This window comes from Anguilla anguilla, chromosome 1 (genome assembly GCF_013347855.1).
Source record: "Anguilla anguilla isolate fAngAng1 chromosome 1, fAngAng1.pri, whole genome shotgun sequence".
In the NCBI taxonomy this organism is placed as follows: Eukaryota; Metazoa; Chordata; class Actinopteri; order Anguilliformes; family Anguillidae; genus Anguilla; species Anguilla anguilla.
Window position 1 is genome coordinate 50,627,778 of NC_049201.1, and position 27,635 is coordinate 50,655,412.

Consider the following 27,635-nt stretch of genomic DNA (forward strand, 5'->3'; position numbering starts at 1 on the left):
TGGAAGCAATTTAAAAGTTTATTGTGACAACTTATAGACAAGTGTGGCCATAACCGTGAACATAATTGCAATTATCAACTATTCTGTTAGCAAACAAGCAAGGTTCGAGAGCAGAACACGAAAGCAACATCGACCGTACGCCGTCTGGATCTCAGAAGTCGCCACGGCTACGTGCTTTATGCAACATGTTCTGCCTCTAACCTGTCTGTCCTTGGCTCATCATTAAATTAAACATAAATCTTTAATGATATAAAAAAGTGAGGAGAGAAGGCGTGGTTCAGGGACTTGGGGAAGGGGGGGGGGGTGGAGCTGCCATTTCTGCTCATTGGGGGGGATGGGGGGGAGGTGTAGGTGCAGCTCTAGGACATGGTGATCTGCATGGATTCCAGCATCTCCTCCACTGCCTTCACTGAGCACTTGGAGTCTTTTGTCCCCCGACCGGCCAGCTGTGGGAAAAGGGGGGGGAGAGAAACGTCACTGTTGTGGCGGAAATCCGCCTTCACTTAACCTGACCTGCCAAAAGGCGCTGGGGAGTTCTGCACGTTTCCAGTTCAGCAGGTCTCATCTGTGTCTGCGCACAGAGGACGAGGGGGAGGGCGGCCATATTTCACAGGGGGCTCCACCCCTGCCCACCCACACCCCATATATCTTTTTAATTACACACAATACTTAGGGATGTGTCTGACTGTTGCACGTGCGTGCCATCAATACTTACTTTGCATCATCTGTCACAGGCTGATATTTCATCACACTCATATGTGAAAAACTAAAGTGGAAATAGGAAATAAAATCTGATTTTTCTGAAATCTTCAAAAATATAAATGATGAATATAATAATAAAATTAATTTGACCCAATTAAAGTCAATTTGATAACAAAAATACCACAAAATTCAATTCAGTAACTGGGTTTTGGCCATTTCGTATTGCAATTGAAACTAAGGAAATGAAGAATTGCTAACGCATTTCAGCTAAGCAGTACATCAAATAAACCAACGGCATGGTGTGGATTCCTAGCAGCATTGTGTTGCTTTTGAGATGTGTAGCAAATAACATTCAAAAAGTGGACAGATGACAATGCTCTGTGCCACAGTGGATTCACATGCACAGTGCATACACAGCAATAATGTCCAAATGCAAAATATCAAACATCTCGGGTTGAAGGTCTTTGCAGGTCTTCAGACAAATATATTAAACTGAGTAAAATACTGTGACTATAAAATAGTAAGTCACGCACAGCGATTAGCATGCTAATCCTCAGGCAAGACTGAAAAGCTTCCAGTTCCAGTACACTTTAGAGAGATCAAATTTATCTCCAGCTTTTGGAAGCAGGCCATTTATGACCTCGTTTTATTATGGTTTCATCTATCATAAAAAAGCACGTCCTTATTCATGTCCCGAGGCATGTAAACCCTTACCATAAACCAAGGTACACGGAGAACCATTTGCACCCCTTTCTCTAATTGGATATGACCACATAATCGCATCGTTGTAGCCATGCAAGCGTGAGGGCCAGAACCCAATCAGAGGAAGTGATGTCAGCAAAATGGGCCAGGTCCAGGTGAGTCAATAGCCCTGGGTTTGGACCGCAGAGGTGGGATTCTGCCCCCTGCCCACAGCCTTTTGCCCCTCGTGGCCCCACATTTCCGCCCTGCGCCCGGCTTCCCTGGAGATGGCCGCCGTGATTCCGTGGGAGCCGAAACAGAACTATTCTGTTCACCACGTGAGGACCTTGTCCGGCTCTCCCCAAAAAATGGGGCGCAAAGCCTCAGCCGGGTGGGGAACCGGGAATTCCAAAATCCGGTAATCTACAGGCAACCTCTTTTAAAAAGTGAAAAAGTAAAATGAAAAAAGAAGACAAACTGCACATAAGGGCTTTGCGAAAGGAGGGAAATACAACTGAATCAGGAGCTCACCCACCACCCCTTGAAATGATTTAGTTTAGAGTCCTTCTTCAGATCCGTGACATCTGCTCTAAAGGGGAAGGGCAGGAGGAGCGACTAGCTTTGAGTCTGGCTGCTAGTGTTGGGCGATGGGGCTCCTCACAATTAAACCATTAAGAAAAACAGGGCGACCCCGCTGAACAGCAAAGCGATACACTTTCCCACGTCACCCCGCAGGTTCTGGCCCGTTCAGCCGTCTGGGTTTGAAAACATTTGGCCCGTCCTGAGGGAAGATTAATGTTCTCCTTGGGGGGCCCCCTCGCTCTCTCTCACCCCCCCCCCCCAGGTTTTCAGACACCCACGCAACAGAAAAACACTTTTCTCCGCTTACATCCCCCGAAGCCGCTAATGTTTGTATCCTTTCTGGGAAAACCCACCAATTCGGTCACGGAGGGTCTGCCCGCGAGCGCGCGGACCGCCGCTTCAACCTGCGCAGCCGCACGCCCGCCCGCCCGCCCCCACGCGCGCCGCACCGCTCACACACATGCACTCGGTGTGCGCCGTGCCGCTGTTGCCACGGTGAAGCTTGTTTATCTGCGACGCCGCAGAGGAATCTCTCTGACCGCTTTGGCGAAAGCGAACGCTCGGCAGCGTAATTGCAGGCCGTGACTCATCCGCCGCGTTAGCGGATGACAGTCGCCGCGTTTCTGAGAGCCGCTCATCCACAAGCGGTCGCGCAATTATTTAATACGCCCCAGGTAAGGAGGCCCGTGTCATTTAAAACCCTGTAATCTATCAATTGGCCCGATCGTGAAACCGCTAAATGGCTGAGAAAGTCATTTGTGAATCTTACCCGAAGAGCGTTTGGAAGGAAAAAAAGAAAGAGAGAAAAATGTAAGCGAGACGCGTCGGACGTGAGGTTAGAAACTGCGGCTGTTTGTTTTACGTCATGCGGCGCGCTGCTACTGCGTTTCCGATTAAGGCGTGTGTGACGCGTGCGTAACAGAGGGCTACACAGAGATAACACAGTCTGTGTCTGAGGCAAACGTGCGTGCCAGCGGTGGCCTCTGAAACGATCATTCATGCAAATCCTTCAAAGTGAGCAACTGTCACACGCAAAAGTTACATTTCTCTTGTAGGACACCGGCCCCGCATTTTGGAATATTGTCTGCGGCGTCTCTCAGTGATGCGTTGTTCTCGATGCCTCCAGCGAGCGGAGGCGTACGCGTGTATGACTCACAGCGCCCCCGCCCCCTGCCAGTCACAACCTCTCCCCGACCCTGCAGCGTCGCTCCCGCCACGCCCACCTGCCCCTTTTCTCACATTAAGGTATGATAACCACCAGGTACGGGGGCCGTAAAACTTAACTGCTGTCGCCCAAACCTTTAATGTCGACATCAATCAGAAGCCCTGACCCAGAGAGACGAGAGACTTTGGCTCCTTTCAGAACTGCACAAGCCAGGAAGGGGAGTGTGAGTGTGTGTGACAGAGAAAGAGAGAGAGAGAGATACTGTGAGAAAAAGAGTGCCAAAGGGAGAGTGTGAGAGATACTGTGAGAGAGCAAGAGAGCGAGAGATATACAGAGAGAGAGGGAGTGCGCAAGAGAGAGAAAGATACTGTGAAAGAGCAACAGAGCGAGAGAGAGTGAGTGAGAGAGAGAGTGAGAGAGTGACAGAGAGAGAGCGACAGACAGACAGAGAGAGAGAGAGAGAGAGAGACAGAGAGAGAGAGAGAGAGAGAGACAGAGAGAGAGAGAGAGAGAGAGAGAGTGAGAGAGAGAGTGAGAGAGAAAGAGAGGGAGAGAGAGAGAGAGAGTGAGAGAGTGAGAGAGAGAGAAAGTGACAGAGAGAGAGCGACAGAGCGACAGACAGACAGAGAGAGAGAGAGAGAGAGAGAGTGAGAGAGAGAGAGAGAGAGAGAGAGAGAGAGAGGGAGAGAGAGAGAGAGAGAGAGAGAGAGAGAGAGAGAGAGAGAGAGAGAGAGAGAGAGAGAGGTTCCCAGCACTACTCATTGTGATTGCGGACAAATTAAACACACAGGATGGCCTAACAACTTTTAAGCGGCCAGGGCAGAGATTAGTTATTACTTCCCTTCGGCTGCTGATAAAGCCGGCCATGTCTGTGACTGTCGGGGAACAGAGGCCCTTTTCTTCCAGGGCCCCTTTCCCAGGCGCACAGAAACACTCCTAATCAGATGCTTAGGGGAGTTCCAATTCCTTAAGAAGGACCTTTGATGCAAAGGGAGCTTAAATTCCATCACGGGCCTTGGGAACCTTCTGATAAAAATCGCCCGAGCTTTAACATACAGAGGTCAGGAGTGCTTCCCTCAACGGTGCCAAAGTCAGGAGGGGTCCCGTTTTCATTAAAAAAATAAAAAATAAAATAAATAAATGCCCCTGTCCAAAATATTCCAGCCGCAAGGCAGAAAACAGGTATTAGGCTACTTTGCAGGAAAATTTCAAGCCGCGGAAAATTTAACCATTTAATAACATCTGGTGAGGTGTTTGCTTTGTAAAAAAATGAATAAAAACATTGATTTTGGGTTTTTAGTTTTTATTAAATGTGACATGCTCATGCATTTGATTCACGCTTATGAATGTGTCACATTTGCAAACTGAAAGACAAGCACTATCCACATGACCTCTCAGTCTGGCCACAGAAACAGAGCACACACAGTTCCAATCTATTTGGCTGGGTGCATTTTGGAAGCAGCACAACGAATTGGGCCACGATTACTAAAAACAAAGCAATGCCCTGCGGCTATCAGCGATTAGCCGAACACATGGCATGATCTGCTCGTGTTAAACACTCGGAAGGTTAAATGCGCTATTAATGATAACGCGCAGGATTTATTCAGTGCTTTCAACCTCTGGAGGCGCTCACATTGCCTTATAAGGAGAAAGGAGGGAATGGCCACTCACCTTAATCAGTCAGTAGTGTTACTAGTGGTTATAATTATTAATAACCATTAGTAATATCAAGGTCCATACACCTCAATGTTTTTATCTACAAAGCCCTTTCAAATAAGCTCTGTCTTTTTATGCTGTGGCAATGAAACCACAACACCAGATGCCTGGACTACATTACATTAGTTTCCCCAGGTTCACGCTGAATTAGAAGAAAGGCCGCCTATAGTTTTAAAGCACCACACATTTTACAAAAGTCTGTTAAATTGGATATGCTAGTGTGGCAGAGCCATTTTAATACTCTTATTTGTGATTTCATTGTGGATGCAATGTAATTGTTTTTAACGGTCTGCTGCGTTTTTTCTGTGTCCTGTGGTTTCCTTTTCGTATTATTTTAAAAACGTAGCATCGGCGCTGTAACTTTATAGCTGTTTTATTGCTTGTTTTTATCGTGCTGCACAGGCCACGCTTGTGATAGAGACCACAGTCTGAAGTGTATCCCACGTATAAATAAAAGTCTTTAAGAATTGTTATTACACGTAGTTATCCTGGTGACACGCGAGGAGGATTCACATTTTTAACAGCCCTTCACGCATGGCTGGGTCCAGACCCCAGTGGACACAGTGACGCACAAAGGTCCACGCAGAACCAATTCACATGGTCAACGTGCAGCAGGAGCTTATGGCCAAGGTCCACACGATCCGAAAGCAAAAAGGATGCGTAGAAACAGAAATCATGGCGTAGACCATCATGCGAAGCGCCGCCCAGCTCTGAAGCGGCAGCTTCCGGTAAGCTGAAGCCGGTTTCTGGAGAGAACCGGTTGATCCGTAGCGCGGGCGAGGAGTCCCGGTGCTGTCGGCGCTGAGAAACGGAAACTCTTATCGCTCAACATCTTGTTTGGCTTAGAGCGCAAATCGGCGAGCTTCCCCTAGCGAGCCAGGACGGCAGACTGTGGCGAGGAGGAGGGGCGGGGGGGGGGGGGGGGCGTGCTTTCATGGCACGCTATGGCTTAAAGCCCGCGCTTGCTGAGTAAGGAACCGCTTATTACACGTTTAACCGTCGATGCCTGAATAAGCAGCGTGCATCCCCCACGCCGGTCGTCGGATTTCTGTTAAGTTCTCATTTATGCGCGGCGTGCCATAGCAACCGTGTAAACCCCGTTTAGCGATACCATCTGAGAAACGCTTCACTTTTTCCTCTAGCGAGGCACACCAGCGGTACACGCGCGCATAGTTTCCTTTCCCCCGATCAGACGGCCCCGGTCTCGTGCGGGATCGACGGCTCCGCTTACGCGCGGACACGGAAGACATCCGCGGAATACGAACCTGTTCAATAAAAATCAAGCCGCGGGACGAGGAGCGGGCGGGAGGCTAAAACAACACGCTAGCTGCGAAGAGCGCCACACGTGCTGCATGCTCTCCCGCGTCCTTCCGATCTCGAGATGCTCCTCCGACGCGCAAGACGCGCAGTAGGCCTCTTTATCAGACAAATGCATCGCAACGCAATCGATGGATGACGCAATTAGGTAGCCTCTGGAGGAAACCGCCCACATTATTGGGCCGTGAACAGCATTACACAACCCGTTTTATTTGCTTAGAGGATTCCATTATCCGGGACTGACACAGCTTAATTTAACATACTGCCCACTTACACGGAGCATTAAATGTTAAGTGCTTTGCCTCGAACGCACTAGGGCAGCCCCCCCCCGCCCATCTGGGATTGGAGCTTGTGACCTTCCCTGTAAGGTCGATCGGAAGGGAGCGGCACTCACCTGGTAGGCCCTGTTGATCTGAGCGGCCGCCCAGGCGGCGTACTTCACGTTGTCCTTCTTCACCTTGGCGCTGACCTTGGGGCTCGCCGCGATGTGGCTGGCCGACTGCGGGGGAGACGGCGGGGGGCGTTAGAAACGCTAAAAAACCGCCGACCGGCGAGCAAGCCTCAACTATCACGACCCCCAATTATCGCGACCTGACAACCTGACACCGCGTTCGCCGGAGGAAAAAGTGAACGTTCAGTAGCACATGGCACCCCCCGAACCCTCAACCCTCAGACCCTTAATCTGTGAAACGGCACGGACGCTCGGCGCTGACAGGCAGGGGGCCGCGCAGCGCGGAGAGCAAAATGTGAATCATGCTCTCCGGCCGCAGAACAGCTACTCTCCCCGCCACAAATCCCACGTCTTACATGCTATTCCCATCATCCACCCAACGCCAACCCCAGAGGGCTTTAACGGGCGAGACATGAAAGCCCGCCCAGTGGACGTGCTGAAATATTAAATGCAGAGCAAATCGGCCCGGCTTTCTGGAGTCCGCGGGCGCGGAAACTTCACGCCGCCGCGCGCCCGTCGATGCGGTGGCTCGCGCCGTTAAGAGGAAATGGCCGCTTGCTCGCGCCGCTGCGCGGTTTGGGACCTCCTGGGGCTCTCCAGCTAAACTGCCCAATGCACCGTGCCAATACAGGTGTCGGTGCTTTCCCGCTTATAATCCTCAAATAAACACGATGTTTTGGGCTAAAGAACACTTTAACGACTCGTCCGCATCTGAGAGGCTCGCGCCAGAGACGATTAGAGCCGCGAGCGTCCGGCGCCGCCGCCGCCGAGAGGCCGTGGCGCCCGGACACGCAGCGAGTCGACGCACAGCACGAGAGTCACGGCTTCGTTGCGTCCGGGCGAATTAAAGGCTGTGTTATGAGACACGCGGATCTCCACTCAGAGAGCTCCCACTGCAGCCTGTACGCTAGCCTACACTGTAACCGCCCGCTAACCCGCGAACATAATGAGCCCCAACGTCTGCGCTCCTCGCTGGCCGGCCTGTGTTTTGCCTTCTTGGCTTCACGCGGGGCTGGGGGAGGGGGGGGGGGGGAACGCAGTCTCTGTCCGGCGGCCCTCCATACCGCCGGCTGCTTTATTGGTGCCGTTTATGTTTTCATGTCAGGCGCACTTATAAATGATGCATTGGTGTTAACGGACAACTTCCTGTTTAAATAAATATGCAGATGAAAGGGAATAGGAGCCGGTGCGGACGGAGTCGCAGTCTGGGCCCCGTTAGGGCCGAGGCAGGCAAACCCAGCTCTCCCCAACGGCACTGTTTTCAAACGCAAGTGATTTATTTACTTTAGTCATAAACATGGAGAAATCCCATAAACGCCTGCAAAGAAAACTCCGGAGCGGGTCTTTTCCTACGTGAGTAGAGTGAGTCAGCAGTGACTAATTTTGTCTGAGAACTGACTGGTCACAGAGAAATTCAGTAGTTTGGATGGAGGGGGAAAGTCTTCCTTTTTTTTAAGGAAGATTTGTAATGCAATAGGAACTCACCATGTACAGGCCAAACAGAGCTCTCATGTTTCTATTGTTTAGCTTCAGTGCCTGGGCAAAATATTTTCTAGACAGCTCCAGATTCTCCATGCCACCTTGTGTGTACTTCACCTGCAAACACAAAAGAGGAGTACCCTAATATGAAGATTTCTGCTGTCAAAATGCATAACCTTGAAGCATGCTTCTCATTGCTTTAATGAACCCAACCATAAACAGAAAAATTATTTTTAAGCGCAAAATCTCTAGCGCACAATCATCATATATCTCTTTCTATAGAATCAAAGAATTTAAAGGGCATCAAGGCTCTCCAGAAAATAACCTGCAGTGCTTTCAATTATATTATTATTATATTATTGGTCATAATTTTAGATACGTTTAGATACAATTAATTGTATTTAAAATCCATAAAACAACATTTGAAACGTACTGCCACAATTGCAGGCCTAGCTGGCCATATTAAGCAGGGAGTAAACAGCCTTTTAAGCACGGGCAAGTGTTTCCACGGCTTTTATTTTCTCAATAAAGCCTGAACATGTGGCCCACCTACCTCAGCATACTGCTCACAGTACAAGTGATTATGGGGGTTGGTCATCATCAGCTCCTCCAGGCAAAACGCAGCTTTAGCATAGCTGAGAATTCAAAACAAACAGCAGGTCAGAGCAAGGAAAAGCCTAACCCACCACTGCGCATTACACTAAATCCAACACAGAATTACACATTTTGAAAACTAACACAGTCTGACATTCATAAACTCCGTATCTCCCAGAAATCTCTGATCAGGCCGAATGATTGTTCAACAGGTAATCCATAATGACGCCTTGGATAACGAAGGATGATCATAAAATGGAAATTGCTCCGCTAGACCTATCGCGTTACATTATTTTGTTGGGGGGGGGGGGGGCGGGGGTGTAGGAAAATGCTTTCCTGAACTTATTGTCCAAACCACTGTCTGCAATTCTCAAATGAGATGACTTGCAGCAGACCGTTGAGCTATTGACCTCACGCTAATCTCCCCCGACTCCAAGCCTCCATGCCAGCTTTCTGCCCATTGTTCAGCCCAACAGCTCAAACAGAGTTACTGTACTTTACAACAAGGGTGGCGCGGGAGTAGCCAGAACTGGAAATGAGAAAAATGAAGACACTTGCGTTAAACTGCAAGTTCAAGTTTTTTTTTTTAAAAGAAGAGAAAATGAAGCTATAAAGAAGATAAAGCTCGAACGTGCTTGCGGCACGCTGGAGCGCACTGCCTCGGAAAGCTGCGGAACCTTCCAGCGGAACTTTCCTGGGATTGTTTGTCAGGGTCCATCTCTGACTTTCTAAGGGCACGTCGCCCGTGCGATAGGCCAAGCACGATTCAGCACGGCCGGACTGAAGCAATAAAAAAAAAAGAAGGAAGGGGCAGTCAGGTACATGGCGGTCACTGTCGCTTGTTGCTGGCGACAGTTTCGCCCTGGCTTCGGCAGTGAACGGGGTGGCCGCACCGCGGGGATGAGGGGGTCCTCGGCCCTGCTTAACGTCTGCCCTGCCGACTTCAAAGCGAGCGCTGGTTTCGGGGTGGGGGGAGAGAGGGGAGGGCCGCAGGGAGGGCTGACGGCTGCTTACAATTACCACTTCCCCTCCGTAAAGGCTTTCAGATGTGCCTCTGCTGCGGCCCGGGCCTGCGCCACAGGCTTATCAGAGGGAGCTCAGCTTCAACACCAGGCCCCCCCTATCAGCGCACTGAGTAAACAAATCACCGCATGCCCGAGCCTCCATAAAACCTCACCCACGTAGCCCCCCCCCCCCCCCCCAAGAGAGCGCGGCCTGCCCCCCGGTGCCGCTCGGCAACGGCACCACGCCACGACCGCTGACACCGAAAACGAATACGTAGTATCACTGGGCGTCCCTGGAAACGCAGGCGAGTACACCATACTTGAAAGGTACATTCATCACGCACGGCATAATTCGCTGCAAGTTTTCAGGTTTTGAGGCAGTTCAATGCGGCCGAGCGGCTGAATCTGTCAATCTGTCACCGAAAAGACTCAAACGCAATGCAGTCTTTGTCCAGCAACTTCTGGACCGCTCGAAAATCTGCTCATAAAAATTGCGTCAAACAAAAAAAAAAAAAAAGACATCTTTTCAACACTTTCAACACAATTAAACAGTGAACTATAAATGGAAAAAGGATCGTGTATTTTTGGAACACCGGCCTCAACTATCCTCCCCTCACCACCAGACACGGTTTCTTTTTTTTTTTTTTTTGTCGGTCTTGGAAAGTGCCACCACCTTCTCTTGGGAATCTAGCTTGGGCAGCTCTCCCTCTGGAAAAGCCAGGCGATAATGCGATACCACGCACACACACACACACACACACACACACACACACACACACACACACACATAGACACACACACAAAAAGGCATGCTTGCAGAAAGGGCTTCGGGAATGAATGGCGCAATATTAGAAAACTTGGGCTAAGCTGTGAGCTAATCCTCTCACCCTGGGATTTCCTCCTACCACGACGGCAATAACCCCCCCGACAAAAACATTAAATATCCAATAAGCTGCCTCTTACCGCGGTCAACATTCCTGCCGCCGCCGATTTCCTACCGGGGAGACCGAGCAGCCAAACCCAGAGGTCTGCTCCACTAATTCTAAGCCCCAAACAATTATAGGGGATAAAAAGTGACACAAACAAAATGATTTTCTTGCCATGCTCTTGTCTCGCGGACAATGCCCCATAGCAACTGAGATATTAGCAGGAATAGGGGGAGCTCCATCTTACCCTACAAGTATGAGGGGCTTAGGCAGAAATCCCATTAAACTCTGATTCCATGTGACAAACAGAGACAATGCTGGGCTCGGCTCCCGCTGAGTTTGGCATTTCGTGGCCCCTATTGTGGTCATCCAACAACCTGCTTGGATCAAGCTGTCAGCCATTGCTGAGGGGGCCTTGAAAACTATCTGAGAGCTTAGTGATTTAAAAGCACACCCTGGGCCCAGGGGTAGCGAAGAGCCCAGAGCCGTCCTTCTTCCACACAGCCAGGCCGCTCGCGGGTAAGGGAAGTTGTTCTCTTTAATTGCTAGCCAGTCGCTACCAATCCAAGGGATCCAGCATACCACTTAAACCGTCACCAAATCAACACAGAAACCCCCGTTACTGACACATCCAAAGCATGAATCAGATGGATCCAGGCCTCAAAGGTAAAACACAAGAAAGAGGCCAATCAACGGGCTACAATGTGTCATTGCTAGGATGGCGACGGCTTTTCACTGGTTCTTGGCGGAGGGCGACGGAGAAGGTGCGTGAAATGGGCGAAACGAACGAAGCTTACTCGTGCTCGTTGATGTAGAGCTCCGACAATTCGTGCCAGGCTTCCTGGTCTCCGACGAACCTGAAAGACAGACAGGCCACAGCTCACGCAGGGGGCCGGGCCCACTCAATCAAATGCAAAGCCCCTTTTAATTAAAAAGTGGCGGGAGAGAAAAGGCCCGGCCGCCGAGGCGCGGCTCAATCCCCTTGTAAAACACTCACTGCTCCAGATACTCATTCAGCTCGCGGATGGCCTCTGCGCTTTTCCCTTGTGCTTTCAGAATGGCAATCTTGCGCTTTCTCGCGGCCTGTGGATTGACATTAATAGAGGATTAGGGACTCAATTCCTCAAGTGTTTGTTAAAGAGGGGAGGGGAGGGGAGGGGGGTCGTTTCAACCCAAAAAACCGGTACTCCTGTGGAATTCCAATTCTTGGGTCCCAAAACTCCCCCACAACACCCCCCCCCCCACACAGAACATTAAACTCAATCCTCGACCCCCCCTCCCCCTCCAGGTCCTGTGCAGAGTGGCCTCGCGGCGTTCTCCGCCTGCTTTCTCGCGTCCACGCCGCCGCGCCCCGCGGGACGGGCTTCCTGGGCCTCAGGAATCCCGGAGCCGCGGGGGGCGCCTGATCTCCCGCCGACCGCGGCGCCTCCCGCCCCTCTTCCTGCTCGCGAGAGGCGCGCAAACGCAGCCCGGCGCCGGCGCAGGGGCCGGGGAGGCCCTCCGCCCCCACACAGCGCGAGAGGGGGCATGCTGGGAGTCCGTTCCGTTGGCTTGGTTCATTATGCGCGCCTCCCAAATCTCTTATAACCTGAAGTTTAACGGAAGGTCAACTCGGCGCTTGTAAACATCACAAGGCACCCTCCGCGTGCGGTAAAATGCAAGCGTTAATTACAGGCGGGGACGGGGCCCGGCCCAGTCGAGCCGCGCGCCCCGCATTACACAACCCTCCGCCCGAACCCATACAGAACTTTCGCATGACCAGTGGAGGGCGCTTCTCTACAGCCGAAAGACAAAAAAAGGCCAACGGTTAAAGCACACCGAGACGAGTTTCTCCTGACAGAGATGTATTTTTTTAAGGTTTTCTTTTTCTTCATCGCAGCGTGTGAAGCTTGACGTGTGGACCGACCGCGAGTTAAGGTTTCCGAGAGCGTCGGTGGGTCAGGCCTCGCCGTCGCGGAAGCGGGCGGTGAGTCATGTCTCAGACGGAGAAAATTACGCGTTGCCTAACAAACCGGATCCGTTCGAAGACGCTACCGAGGGTTTTTCTGCGTAAGTCTGGGATCGGCTCCTACGTTTTTAATGCCGAAGGCGTAGCCTTGACACAGATTACATTCTCATCAATCTGAATCAGAGCGTGCCGGAGCGCCTCTTAAGATCATTCCAAGTTTCTCAGAGGGCCCTGGCCTATACCATGCAGCATGGCACCGCACGTAATTTATGAAGTGACGTTTGTTTGAAGGACCTCTACCACATCCATTACCGATTCGAGAGCCATGTGTGAGTCACATCTTCAGAAGCGTAAATCTGGGTTCCGCGCTCGAGCGTTTTTTTCCCCTCCGGCCGCACTTTCGCCCAGGCTGGCTGAGACCCGCCGCCCTTTCACACGCGAGAGCAGGCCGAAGCTCACAGCCCTCCGCGCAGCGGAAGTTCGGTGTCTCGCTCGCGCACGCCGAGCCGGAGCAGCGGCACACGGGGGGGGCCCCCCACCGAAGCCGCACGACCAAGACGGGGCACGTGGGAAACCGCGGTTAAACCCCCCGTCTGAAATTAAAGACCGAATCTCTCCCACAGGGGCCATTGTTTTCTTCCGTCCGCCAATGGTCTGTCGTTTTCGGGTTGCTAGGGAATCGCTCTCTGAGGAATCCTCTTAGGGAAGCATTTCCTCTGGAGGATATAGGTGGTCATCTGGGAATTTTCTACGTGGACTCTAATGACGAGAACTTCAGTAAACCCAACATTAATAATTCAAATTTCATAAGGGCTGAGGCCATCACTTTTAAACATGCATACAAATTCAGATGTCGCTATATAGAAAATCATTTCATTTGTATTTTAAGAAAATTATTTTGGGACTGAGAAAGAATGCCTTTAGAAAGGGTCCGAAAGATATGAGCTGATTACAGCAATGTTCTTGCCTAACAGCTTATTCTGTGATAGCATAACTCTAAATGTTTACAGAAGCTTAAGTTTTGGAACAAAATATGCTACCCCCAAATTATATAAAATTCTAACAGTATTTCAACATTTTAACACTAAAGGGAATCCCATGAATTCAATAGTTGAACTGAAAACTGTGCATTTTTGGTTTTATTTTTTCAGCCTAACACGCCAGTGACAGAATGTGAAAAAAACAGAGGGTGGTCTTAAACAACTTTTAAGTCTTTGAGAATAAATGTTTTCCAAACAGAATATGAATTTATGGAACTACAGGGAAAGAAATGAAATCATATCACCCGTATCTCCTCTTTCTCCTCCGCTATAAAACACGCTGTTCTTCAAAGTCCACGTCTCCTCACAAAGTCCACACCCAGTAGGGAATTGACGCTGCGCGAAATCTGTGAATTTATATTCCCTCCAACTAAATTGTGAACATGTGGAATTTTCTCATTTGATACTGAAATGGCTTTGAGCGTCTATTGACAGGATCTGTAGGTCTACCAGGTTTTTTCCCCCCCCCTTCCCCCAGTGAAATTACTCAGGGGCCCGCAGCAACATATGGAAGTAGGTAGTTCTGAGCGTCACAAGGCACTTTATTAAATGCCGAGTCCTTCCAAACCACTTCTTTCTAAACTAACGATCCAAAACCTGGCAGGCGGGCTAATCCTCCAGTTGTCATGATTCTTTTTTAATTAGCGTTTGAGGGACACACTGACAGCGCATCTGACTGCTTACATCACTCCTGGCTCGTTGCGAGAGGGCCGCGGAGGCAGTCTTCGCGGGACGCGCGGTGCACCTATTGGCCGAGGTTCCTCGGTTCAGCGTGCCGGGCGAGAGACAGCCGTCCTTAACACCATCGCACTGCCATAAACACGGGGGCTGCTGGCTAGCCACGGCGGTCAGTCACTCACTCAGTTGTACTGACGCGTTCTGCTATTGCAGAAAATGAAACCCCACTTTAACATCCAAGATCCCCGTGAGGAGTGTGTCGTGAGACATTTCTGGAAAGGCATCCATGAAATGGGCCGTATTGCATAATAAGTAATATTTAATCACGTCGACCTTTAGGGATATTTCAGAATTGGCAGTCACTTATCATGTAAGAAAGTGATTATTGTATTGGAATTAATCTTAACATTCATTTTTCATCAGCACTGCTGAATGTATCCATGTAGGCTATTCATTCTATGCATGCGAGTATGTGTTAATAAAGATTTATTACACCAAGGATAAGGATTTGATTAAAAAATCCTTTTTACACCAGGAATTCACACACTTGTTTTTTGTATCCATAGTTAAATAGCTCTCAAAATGACCTCAGAATACAGGTTGTAGAGTTATTCCAAGTGGAAAATAGGAAATTAAAAGCACAGAAACCACACTAAAGAATACTTTAAATGCAAAAGGGATAAGCTTACCATCACTTTTACTGAGCTAACATACGCCACCCCTTAAGCTACAAAAAACATAGAACAGGACATATTTAAACACTATTTATGGCGAATTATATAGCATCATCAAAAATCTAAACTTCAAAAGTTAACTCACAATCCTTATTATTTAACCGTTTTTTTTTTTACATACATCATGGTTGGAATTTTATAAAACAATTGCGTTTACTTACTTTAACCAATACTACAGCATTCTCGGCATAAAAAAGAAAGATAAAAATGTAAACTACATGGCACAATAATAAAAAAAAAACAACATTCTTTAAGAAACACAAAAAGAATGAGGAGAAATGTATAACGCAAGCAGAAATTTGCCAGATCATTGCTGTAGGTATTGGAACATAAAAACCCTGGAAGGCTAGGAGTTTGAAAATTGTTGGACACCGCCATAGCAAAACCTTGAACAATTTCTGTTGATTCAACAATTTTGGTTAATGGGGACCACATATATTCCTCAGCCTGTAATTACAACAGCTCAGTTTCGAATCTCAACCAGGCATTCTGGGATGCCTCACAAGTCCTCCCTGTGATGGCCAATTTTCCACATTTTTTTCTTTCTCACCCCCCCTTTTCATTTCTGAATGTATGAAAACCATGTTTAATGAAGATAAGTGTCACTTAATCCCTCTTTAAAGACAGGTGGCCTAGATGACGTAACGCGCGCCGTGGTAACGCGCGCGCCGTGGTAACGCACACGCTGTGTCGCCCCACCCACCTGCCCCTGGGCTGGTGAAGACGGGATTGTGGGGAAACGGTGATTTTTGTTTGCGACGCGCAGTGGTCCCGCTCATTCCGCCCTGCCGCGGCTGTGACGGACAGCTGGGGTCTGGTGGGAGGCGGTCCCTTTGGAGATCAGGAAACGGCAATCCTATGGGAGGATGCCAGGGCCCCGCCGGAGCACCACGCCGCATGGGTGGTGCAAGTTCCCAGACAGGCTATTCCAGGGTCCTCCTGTTTTTGTTACCTTTCAGGCAATCTCTCCACTCCAGTGAATTACAGGGAGGGGTTTGACTTTTTCGCTGCCAATGATACCAGTGACATTGTTTTCAATTTGAATAACTGCTTGGTGAAACATTAGGTAAGCCACAAGAGAAAAAGGGCAGAGGGGGCGGGGGATTTAAAAAATGTTCCCACAACCATGCGTTGGTTGTAAAAAATTTTAAACGTTCGTGCTTGCAGGTAATTCGATGAAAGGTCATTATACCTTATCTGTTGTTTTTCAGTGGGTGCTGTAGGTTTACAGACCATAGCGCAGGGTATTTTAAGTGCATTTCCTTAAAATATTTTGTGCTTCAGTTTTTTTCAGGGTTATTTTTTGCATAATTGTGAATTATATTTGACTTGGAAAACTCCTGAACATGGGAAACAGGTTTCCTGGGGCTAAATATTGTTTTCATACCTCAAACCAACCTTTAGAATGTTAACAGAGAGGCCAGAGAGATATGATTACCAGGCTTTCAAAATAATTTGACCGCACTGCCGAAGATATCCATTTGCACTTGGTCCCCCCATTTACACTGCGCAATGTGCTTGCAATTAACTCGGTTCACGGGAAATGGGAGAGTTTTTCAGCTGAAACGCATGGAAAACAAACATGCCTGACATCGTTTCTCTTTTTTACAATGCAAGACCAGTATGCTGTCACTGCTTACATACAACAAAGCAGAAAATGAAGAAGACTGGTTTTGTCCAAAGAAAACACTGTTAAATCAATAAACGCTAGTGATAGAAAGGTGTTGGGGGGGGGGGGGGGGGGGTTGGGCTAGATGTGCATGGTAGAAACACAGCTGAGGATAATTCACCAGAGAGACAAAGGCCCAGCTTTAGAAGAGAAAGGAGGTGACTGTATCAACGCGGACAAGAGTTTATTGACTCTGTCAGTAAGCTTCTATTTGTTTGAAATTGACGGTACGGAATTCTCACATGGCTTGCGAGAACAAATGTCTATGCCTCATTTCGAGCACTTGCCAACCTAGGGAAAATGTTTAATATATCTAAGCAAGTCCATGTGTCAGCACAGCAGAAGAAACTGTTGAACGTCTCCAGGGGTGCCAAAACAAATAAGGTCATGGTTTCTTTTGAAAACCCTTTAAACATTTATTTTCGTGCATGGCCGCATGTCCTTATGGAAACAATTAACAGCAGGTACAACGTGTTTGGGGTAGGAGTTTGGCAAAGCACAGTAAAAATGGATATCGCTAAACATTTGACTGAATTGCAAGAGAATTTGCCATAAAATGCTGATAGTGTTAAAAAAAATACATGACAGCATTCACATGAAGATATAATGAGCATTTTAGCAAACACAAACATTCCACGTAAAATGTAGTTTTTGCGATTAATGTATTTTTGCTACAGTTCTCGCATACATGTATAATGCTCTTTAAGATAATATTTCGCTTCTCTTTCCCCAACACCCATCAGTGCTGTGGATAACTGCTTGATCAGAAATTTTGGTAAAAGTCCAGGTGGCGAGAATATGCTAAACTAAACAAACACACTTCTGAAATCACACACTCAAATGGGTCCATTTGATATAGGACGTTAATAAACCACAATACAAAAAAGAAAAAAAGTTCTTCCTTACCGTGTTGGTTGGGTCATCTTGTAATAACGCATCATATAGCTTGTTGGCATCTTCATACCTTCAAAAGGAAGAGAAATGCTTTTGCTTTGTCATAGATGACAGCCTCACACATCTAAATCAAATCATACAGTTATCAAGTTCTTGTATACAATCTGCACATCCTGCTGTGTATACAGAGAATGCCTGATGAAAATCAGCTCTGCTCTAGGGAACAGTGAATAGACATTACTGGCACTGTTTAAATAACAGCTGTGAGAATATTCTAGAACTTGAGAATAAATAAAGACTTCAGCAATGCAAAGTACGTAAAGGCACTAAACAACAACACTGGCAATGACTGCTTATTTGTAGAGCTGCAGCAGTCCCACTTTTTTCACCACACATGCCATTAAAAATTGAGCAATACAAAGCTAACTTAGTTATGCAATTCAGATAAACAATTAAGATGTGCCATACTGCACTGTTTAAGGATCAAAGATGGGGCAAAGACCCATGTGATTATTTTGAAAAGAAAAGATATGAACTGTAAAAATCAAATCATACAGCAAAAATTCTTAAAAATTAGATGAGGGAGCAGCACTTAGCTTGTCATGTTGAATAAGACAGAATGAAACTGAACTTATTTTTATTAGACACAATCTGCAATGCTAACAGTTTAGTGCCCAAACAGTGCATGATCAAAACCTGTTCCACCCACAACCTACAACAGAAGCACTCTGTTTCCCATTAGCACCAAGCACCAGTGCTTACAGCTCCATTGCCCCATCAGATTCACTTTAAAACTCAACTGCACTTATGGAGATTTCAAATGGCATCTCCTTCCCATTCTTGGGTTGCTTTGATTTTCTTTATTTATTTAGGATCGGGTGGAAGCGTTTGAAGTTGTGTCACTCAAACGTAGCTCCACCTGACGCCCATTTGATCTGCTGCAGTTTATTTAAACTGACAGAGGAGGACCAGTCTCTCACAATTATCCCATAAATGAAGGCTTAACCAACAAATGAGCACCATGGCCGGACAAGTCACGTGACATCCGAGGGAGGCGGGGGTGGTAAGTAAATTCAATTATCCCGCCTTGTGCATTTACAGTCAAGGACAGAATGAAACGCTATAGCGTATAAGTGAGGTCAGGGTTTAAGGCAGAGAGGACCGCGTTACGGTCAAAACCGTTGGGAAGGGAAAGTTGTTGCGGTGGGGGTTCTGTAACCTTCCGGCCGTCCGTGTGCCAGGTGTTTTCTTCCCGTCGGCGACAGAACAACAAGAAAACCCCACACCGCAAAAAAACCCGAGGGGATCCCCTGTGAAAGTGGGTGCAAACCGCTTCCTTCCCAGGAATCCCTCAGGCCGACAAAGGGCAGCGCCGCAGAGTATTAAAGCGATCGCTTCCCTCTGCCAGCGCCACGGCGGGTTCCAAAATAAACAGGTCCTCCCTTCTGCCACTGAACATCTGTTTACTGCCGTCGGCCGCTCGTACGGTTACCCAGCGATACCGCCCAGCTGTTATTGCAAGGATATAGCGGGTACCTTTCCAAAGCCTCCAGCCGCATGCCGGCTAATCGCTTCACTCTGTGGCTACCTGGAAACTGCCTCTTCAGTTCCTGTAGACAGCTCTGCGAGGAAGGGAGAAAACGACAATTATAGCTGGCAGTGCCACGCAAACACCAAAAATAACCCCGCTCCTATTTTCCCTGGCTATGGGGTTTCTTCTAACCCACGAAAAGTGTGTCTTTCTGCAAAAACACGCAGACACATCAGACACAGACACGGCTGTATTTTAATCTCACTTCAGTCTGTCGACTGGGGGACGTGGCGATCCCCCAGACACTCTTAGAGCAGATTTCAGTCCAGTAGCCCCTGAGGAGATTCCGTTTTCTTGCATCACACTGTTAAACATCCTTCCTAAACCCCAGTGATGTTTTCTTCTCCTTTTTCTAATGATTTGCAATTCCACTGTCAAGTTTTAAAGTAATATTCTCTACCAGCACATTGACCCTCTGGTGTTGCCATCACCAGACACTAGTGAAAGGAAAGGCTTCTTTACTGAATGACTAGGTGATGAATTGTGAGCACTCGGCTTTACTTGACAAGAGTGACACAGTCTTCTGTGCGTACCCACAGTTCCTTAAATTTCAAATTCTCCACCATAAAATGTATAGATAGGGTTCTCCTTAACCATTTTCCTTTGCAGAGAACTGAGGTTTGTTTTCTTAAGCGTCAGGACCAAGGAATGGTTATCATCAGATAAATGTTTCCTTGATAAAATGGAAAAGTCGGCACCACATACTGACCCATCCAGACAACCAGCGGAACAGTCCTGTTGATTTAGAAGTGTCTGCTATTTTAATGAAACCTCGACTCAATGCTAAAAACTCTAAATATTTTTGCTAACGATGACAATAATGTTTACTCCAAACACACTTGAGACAACTTCCTTCGCCTTAATTCGATCCAGACGTGGGTGCCTTTTCAAGAGTAAATTGCTTGGCTAAACATACAGCTCTTTCATTATGCGACAGGGCTTCTGTGTAAACCATTAAAAGTGAAAAATCAAAAGAAGCTATTCATCAAGGGAAGAAACTGGCAAAGGTGTCAGTAAGTAGGATATAATGGGGGATTAGCCCAACACTGGGTCTGTGTTGTTCTGTGTGATTGGTTTTACCATTTCAGCAGTTTTCCACCACGCAAATAAAAGTGATATTTTTGGCTAGTCCCTACTGCAGACCCAAAAACAATTAACCATGAGTCATCTGGCAAGCGGGGCGACAAAGCAGCTATGAAAAAAGAGGGGTGTGGCAGTATTGCCGGAAAGACTCACCCAAGCCAAATCGTCCCGACAGCAATCCAGCGCAGCAATCATCACCTGCTCATAAACAATCCAAACTGCATGGAACAAAATGGCACGTTTCAATTCAACATCAAGATGACAGGCAAACCATTTGAAATTAGCACGTTAACATTCTTTGCTCTTTAGCACAAGGAACCGTAACACTATACTTCTCAAGATCATCTGGAAGAGATAAGTAAGTGGCATTACCAATACAGGTAAAGACCCTCTTCATTTAGAGGGAGGTGCCAGCAAGCTGTGACCATCCTTATGAAAAATGTGTGTCATGAAATGGTAAATTATGCAAAATAAAAAAATACAAAATATATTGAACATGTTATAATTGTCTTATGGAACAGTATATGCCCTTTTTCAAACAATAATTAAATATAATATATAATACTTGCGTGAAATAAAACCTGAGCAAAGTAAAAGTAACTGTCCAGGATATTCCGTCACAAATTAAATATAAATTTCCCAAATTCAGTAAATATCACTAAATATTAGGACGAAGATACACAAAACATTATGAAACAGAAAAGCGCCTTCATGTGTCTTCCTTTCACTTGGTGGAATTGAGCGTGTCCAAGTCACCTGTGTGTATCTGTACATACATACTGCTAAGAGGGAAAACGCGAAGACTTGCTCTATGTTTGGAATGACGATTTAATCATTTTTCTTTCTTTCAACATTCCCGATATGTCAAAGTCAGGAGCCAAACTGACACAGTGATCCACTACAGAGAAGTCACTTCAAAATAAACTGGGTGAAAAATGTGCCATTTACTTGCTCTTGAAATATCCGGCTTAACATGAAAAATTGTGCTTCGCCAGTAGACAGATTACTGTCCTCAATTTTCCCAAGGTCTTGCTGATTTTTCCTATAAATGCTGCATTCTTAACTTTGGCCCTGGGACTGATTTGAGCCCACATCCCTGTAGTGACCTTATTTTCCTCACGGTGATTGAAGATGTTAAAGAGGAAATTTTCCGATGAGTAATAACAGCCTCATCGTGTCTTCCTTTCACTTGGTGAAACTGACTGAGCGTGTCCAAGTTGCCAGATAAATCACCGAGCGATACATGCACCAACGGACCCACAGGCGTGTTACTGTGTTCAGTTTAATGGGTGGCAGAAAGTGCACAAGCCTACACCAGTCTAGTTACACTATAAGACCAAAAGTATCTGTTTATTAGTTTGTCCCAAATACAAATATGCTAAATATCATCAGCAAAGGCTAACAGTTGTCTATTATGACTAATGCGAATATAACAATACCAGAAAGAAGACACAATGTAATTAACTGAAATGTTACAAGTAGTAATAAGTCCATCTTTGCCATGTTCATATGTATCCTTGTTAGACTTCATGCTACGCTTCCTCTTCCTCTTCTGACCCACTCCCCAAATCCATGCCAACATAGAGATATTTTTGATTTAGCAATGCTGATGAGTTGGCAAAATTAGTCAAATCTTCCACAAACCGAAAGAAACAAAAATTACGCCTCAACCAGTATATTACTGCGTAAAGTTATGCTTGACTGTGTAATGCTGTGGTGAAGCAACCATTGATGGCATTACACTTGACTCTCAATCATTGTTATAGTTTTTTCATATGAGATGTACCATACACCGTTGGAAAGCGTATAATGTTCTCTACTGGACAGAAGATGTATCAGTGAAACCAGAATGAACTAAAAAGTATTACAATGGCTTAATAAGCAAGTGGGGGTTTGCATGTGGCTAATGTACATGCCTACCACCGCTTTCTATTTGCAAGTTTATTTCTCAAATGGATTGTTCAAGACAATACATTACAACTGCATCTTGAAATGGACATCTCTATGTGTAAAACCAATGATCAGATTGTACATTTATTTGTTTATACACAGATATTGATAGTAGAATGACATGATATAATTATGCAAAAAATGTGCTGTCAGCATTAATTCATTCACACTTAATTTCTGAACTGAACTTGTCAATAGGACAGGAAGTCACCACACCTTGCAGTAAAACCACAGAGCAGAGTAGTTAACAGGGAACAAAATTCTGCTGGAATCCAAGCCTTCAAGATAAGAAACTGTCCAGTCCCTAAATTACTTGCATAAGACTTTGGGTTTTCAGGATAATATTATGTAACTTCATGGAATCCTGGGTATTATGTGCCCTTAGATGCAGCCCCTTGTACTGAGCATGTGTTCCTCTCCAAGTTGGATGAGTGGGTGGGCACACAAATGCTGCTTTACAGAACTACACGATTCCACTTCTCAAAGTCACAAATTAAGCGAGAGGGTGCTCATTAACCTAAATTAATTTCAAAATGTTTAAACAGCTTTCTTTAAATGAATAATGTTATATTACGCAACAACTGCTATTTGGTGTAATAGTAAACCTCATGATACTATCTCCATCACTAAAAAATAAACAATGAACAGTGAGTTCTGATGCGGTCCTTCAGGGTACCAGTCAGCAACGCTGAGTTACATCAGCAATGCTGTGTGAATAAATGGGACATCATTATACACTTAGTTGGAACTACATTTTGGCAATGTAAACTTTACTTAGAGTTTACTGTCCAGTCTGTTGTCAAACAGCAAGATGGACTGATTAATAAGCTTGGCTAAGAGATTAAGTTAATGAAATGTTCTTTTAATGTATGCATTTTTGCCAAAGTGCCCTTTGCAGAATGACTTAAAATTGTTAGTTGCGTTTAAAAAATAATAATAATGCCCTGCTAAACATGAAAACTGACATGCCAAAATAAACAAATGCCTGGAGTTATTCTTGCAGTTTTATGATTCCAGCCCAGCTTTGATAATTGCCATCTTGTTTCACAGCCGATTTAAGAGCTGGTTTCAATAAAACAAGGCTGTGTAAAGTGCTTGCCCTACTTTTTAAAGACTGTTTTTGTAGTCATTATGATTCATACATACTTCAAGAGAGCAAGGCAACAGTGCATGAAGGTCAACAAATCATCTGAATTGCATCCTTATAAAATCTATACTGGCGGTCAGACAAGATTCATTTTGGCCAGCCTATTATGAACATATATAACATTGTATATACATTCACAAAAATATACATTGTATCAGTATGTACAGTAATATTTACAGTAATAAAAAGGCATATTTTTGCACCATAATTTTGCAGATTCATCTTAAATATTCAGTTAAAGAAAGGAATTATTTTCCTTTTTGAGGATAATAATGGCAACTGTTAACATGTTTGATATGTCATGGCACATTGACATCACTTGCTTTTATTAACCAACAAAGATCTAAACTCACGTCCAGGTAAACATTTACAGAATTGCTTCAAATTACTGAAGGTTATGGATGTTAATAGAAAATTGTACTGGTCAACCATGCAGTTTATTTTGCATTTTGGTGGGAAAAAATGTGACATGCTAAGCCAACGCCTTCACTAACTGCCATACTCACTCTGGCCAAATAGGCCTAAGTGTGTCTGCGTTTTTATCTGGTGCACAGCTTATTGAAGGTTCATTAAGTCAGCTGGGCAAATGTTTGCACATGATGGAGCTCTATGTCCCATCTTTAGCTTCAGTAATCAAAGATCCTGTTTACTATTAAAACCAAGCACAACTGATTAATGCTATCAGATAATTTTAATAAAGCTGACAGTATAGAGCAGAATGAAGGTGCTGGTTCTCAGATAAGAGATATGCCCCAGACTGTAAAGAACTCTGTCCATAAGAAAAAAAGCAACACAAACAAACCCCTAAATTTTATATAAGGTGCTGGTGATCGTAGTGACTACACTAAAAGAAGAAATGAACACCGCACACAGCGTCATAATTTTATTACTTAAAGTTGAAACATTGGTAATAAAATTACAGAGCATAAGTGTGCAGTGTTCATTTCTTCTTTTAAAAAAACTCTGTCCATGCCACTAGCAACCACGGCCCACAGTCCCACAGGGTGGTGCATTATTGGCTGAGGTGCTGTGCTGCAGAGAGGGAGGGTTCTGCTTGGCAGGATTGTCCCTGTCTCATCTGCCAAGTGTCTTTTCCAGTTAATACAAATCAGTCTGATGCATATCGGCTAGTGGGGAGCAGACTGAAAAGAAGAGATTGCTGGCCACACACACTTCGCTCTCCCAAGCTGACGGGATGTTCCAGTAATGGGATGGTCCTACAGATAAGACTGCCCCATTCAAAGCAGGAAAAAAAAGACAATTGTGGATTTTTAAAAAAGTCATAATGCTGACAGTGCACTCTTCCCATGGATACATATTACAGTATCAAAAACTGTGCAATACCACAACTATTCTTTTGATTTTCAAGGTCCCAAAGGCTCCTTTCTACACTTTACCTCATAATTGCATTTGTCTCCTTGCTTGAATTGCTCATTATTTTTTCGATATGTCAAATGCAAATGTTCTAAATGTTCAAATGCAAACGTGTAACAGAAAATAATTACTTTAATCTCCAGACAAAAATATGTCTTGCATACATATACAAATGAAAAGAGGGCACAGGAATAACCTAAAAATTACACAAACACTTTACATTACATTACAAATCCCTTGGCAGAGGCTCTTATCCAGAGCAATAAACAGCAGTGGTGAATATAAGTGTTACTCTCAGGATAAAATTCCAATTGCAAAAATGGACTGTGGAAATTAGTGAAACACCATGGTTAACCACCAATTCCTGGTCAGGGAGAGAATTTCCAAAGACAGTGCTGTCTTCACAAAAAATGTTTCTGCCGTGAAAAAACAACTCTGCCACTCATTAGCTACTGGGATGTAGCCAGCTAGCGATAATGCTGCACAGTCTTAATTTAAACGGGAACACAGCTAAGCAACATATTTTGTTCGTTATCAAAACCAGCAGTCCTTTTCATTATATAATAGTATATTATACATAATACATAAATAATAGCATATCACAAAACAATGTATTGGTTGTATTAGTATCCATCGGTAGGTCATAGTAGGGTTGTGGAATACACATCAGAAAAAAATACCCTGAGGTAACATTATATTATAACATTACTATGATTATTATTTTTCACATCATATAATTAAAACATTACACCTATAAAATGTACCGGGCTCTTTACAATGAGCACCAAACTTTTTTGAAATATGTCAGAAGTAATCCGTCATTACATGGTCTCAGAAGATCAAATTAGGGGTCTGCAACTCAAGTTCTGGTGAGATGAATGGTCTGTTGGATTTTGTCACTCTGCATTTAATTGATCAATTAAGTGGCTGATTGCCACACAGTCACCAAACCTCACCAGGGACCTGCAAGCAGTACTTCCTGCTCACAAAGCAGGATTACTTAATTGGATGAATAACTGCACTGAGTAAAACCCAAAACAACTCTTTTTACTTCAGTCCAGGTTCCAGGTTTGGGGTGGTCATGGGTTGCACTCAGTGCCGTTATTCAGCTTACTCAGTAACCCTGCTTTGTGCTACAGATCCCAGGTTTCTTAGGTCTGAATTGTTTGTTGATCTTAATGTGAAACCAAAACACAGCGGCCACTATGGCCTGCCAGGGCCAGGGTTGCAGACCTCTGTTGCAGATGATGGTTAACAGGGTAACCTGTTTACTACTTACTGTCATCCCCGAGCTTCGACGCATGCTCGTTGATCAGTTCTTCACCAACATCCACGATTTGTTCACTGTTTCTATAGTTCTCTTCTCTCCATTTCCTCAATTTGTCTCGCATTTCTGAAGAAAGGATGTTAAACTTTAATGATTAAAGTTTAATCTTAACATTACACGAGTATATAAAATATTATCAGAACACAATTGTTACGATTTCCACTCTAGACGATAAACTACTTCATGAAAACAAAGTTACAATCGGTGGCTAGCCAGCCAATAGCTAGTCAGCAATTCGGTCAGCTGTTTACATTACAGGCATTTAGCAGACCCTCTTATCCCGAGCGGTTTACACAGCAGTTTAGCTACGTGGTCCGTGAATGTCAGGTCACGAAATTGTTCGTAGTGTTAATGGGGTAAGTAGCGTTAGCTACTACGTTTGTAAATCATAACGTTATACTATCGACTCAAGACAACTGGTTCAATGGGCTAGCAATAGCTTGGTATGCTACCAGCACTGAAGGAGTCTGCTCCACTTCCATAACGTTGCCAAATCACTAGCTATCCATGCGCGCTTCACATACATAGCACTGGGAAGCCGTGCACATTTAGATAGGTATAGGTAACTACCAAATTGATAACCCGTGCATGTGGACCAAACTAGCCACTGTGCAAGCAAACACAGTCACATACGGCATATGCTAGCTAGCTGCTTTGTTAGTTTCCTTGTGATCACAGTGAAACTGGTGGTAGTCTATGTTGTGATTGACATAATCTGCGCAACCAGGCTAAAAGCTAATAAGATTTAGCTCTACAGATAACTAGCTAATCTAACTAGGTACTTAACGTTGATAGTGAGTGTAACTAAGGTCCGCGATTGTAAAATGTACGCTTAGCAAGCCAGCTAACGCTGATAGCTAGTCTGCAATCAGTCTCTTGCTAGCCATCAAAGCTAACTGTCAAATTATGGGGAATCGCTCTGTACATTGCCGACGACAGTAAAATATGAAATAGAAAACGTTGTAAATAAAGACGATTTCAATAATTTGACCGATCTGAGTAACAGCTAATATGTGTCTTGCTAATCTAAACCATTGTCTATGCATAGGCAAGTCTAACGTTCGTCTGCCTAATGCGGCGTTGAAAGCCAGCGAGCTACTCAGTTAGTTGAGCTAAATCCGGACCCAGCACAGCATCAGAAGAAAACTTATTCGGCTCTTTGTGTTGTCGCATTGTTGGTTGGGCTCTCTAAATCGTACAGCTTGTATAATTTTTAATAAACGACACAAAAAGTGTATATTATGTTTACCTTCCCAGGTCACATCATACAGTTCTGAAACAGACGCCATCTTTAAGAAAACTGGGCTACGTCACAGACGTCCCAGAGGTCACGCAGTGTGGTGCAAGGAGGTGTGGCCAATTCTTGGGCGTGGCCATAGGTGGACGCAGTCAGTTACGTAACTCGACACACAGGACGAGCCGTCTCTTGCATTGGCCACCGAAGTAGCTATTTAGCTAGACTGGGTAATTATTAATACGATATATTACAGAATGCATCATACTTAACACAATGTACTGAGGAGAAGTTGGTCATATCAATATCTTGACCTGCAACTACTCCATTCTGCAAAAAAAATTGCCTT

The 27,635-nt window shown here is 45.4% G+C and overlaps 1 protein-coding gene across 1 annotated transcript; it reads right to left on the reverse strand.

The window, feature by feature from the left end:
* Positions 1-27,427, reverse strand: emc2 (ER membrane protein complex subunit 2). The gene is made up of 11 exons (XM_035389686.1): positions 27,302-27,427; positions 26,005-26,118; positions 20,408-20,472; positions 19,117-19,202; positions 17,593-17,650; positions 11,615-11,700; positions 11,415-11,474; positions 8,647-8,728; positions 8,100-8,210; positions 6,558-6,662; positions 1-446 (listed from the first exon to the last, which is right to left on the reverse strand). Exons 1-11 carry the CDS (start codon positions 27,339-27,341, stop codon positions 360-362), a joined length of 894 nt encoding a protein of 297 aa, XP_035245577.1. The 5' UTR covers positions 27,342-27,427; the 3' UTR covers positions 1-359.
* Between the last annotated feature and the right edge of the window lie 208 nt (positions 27,428-27,635).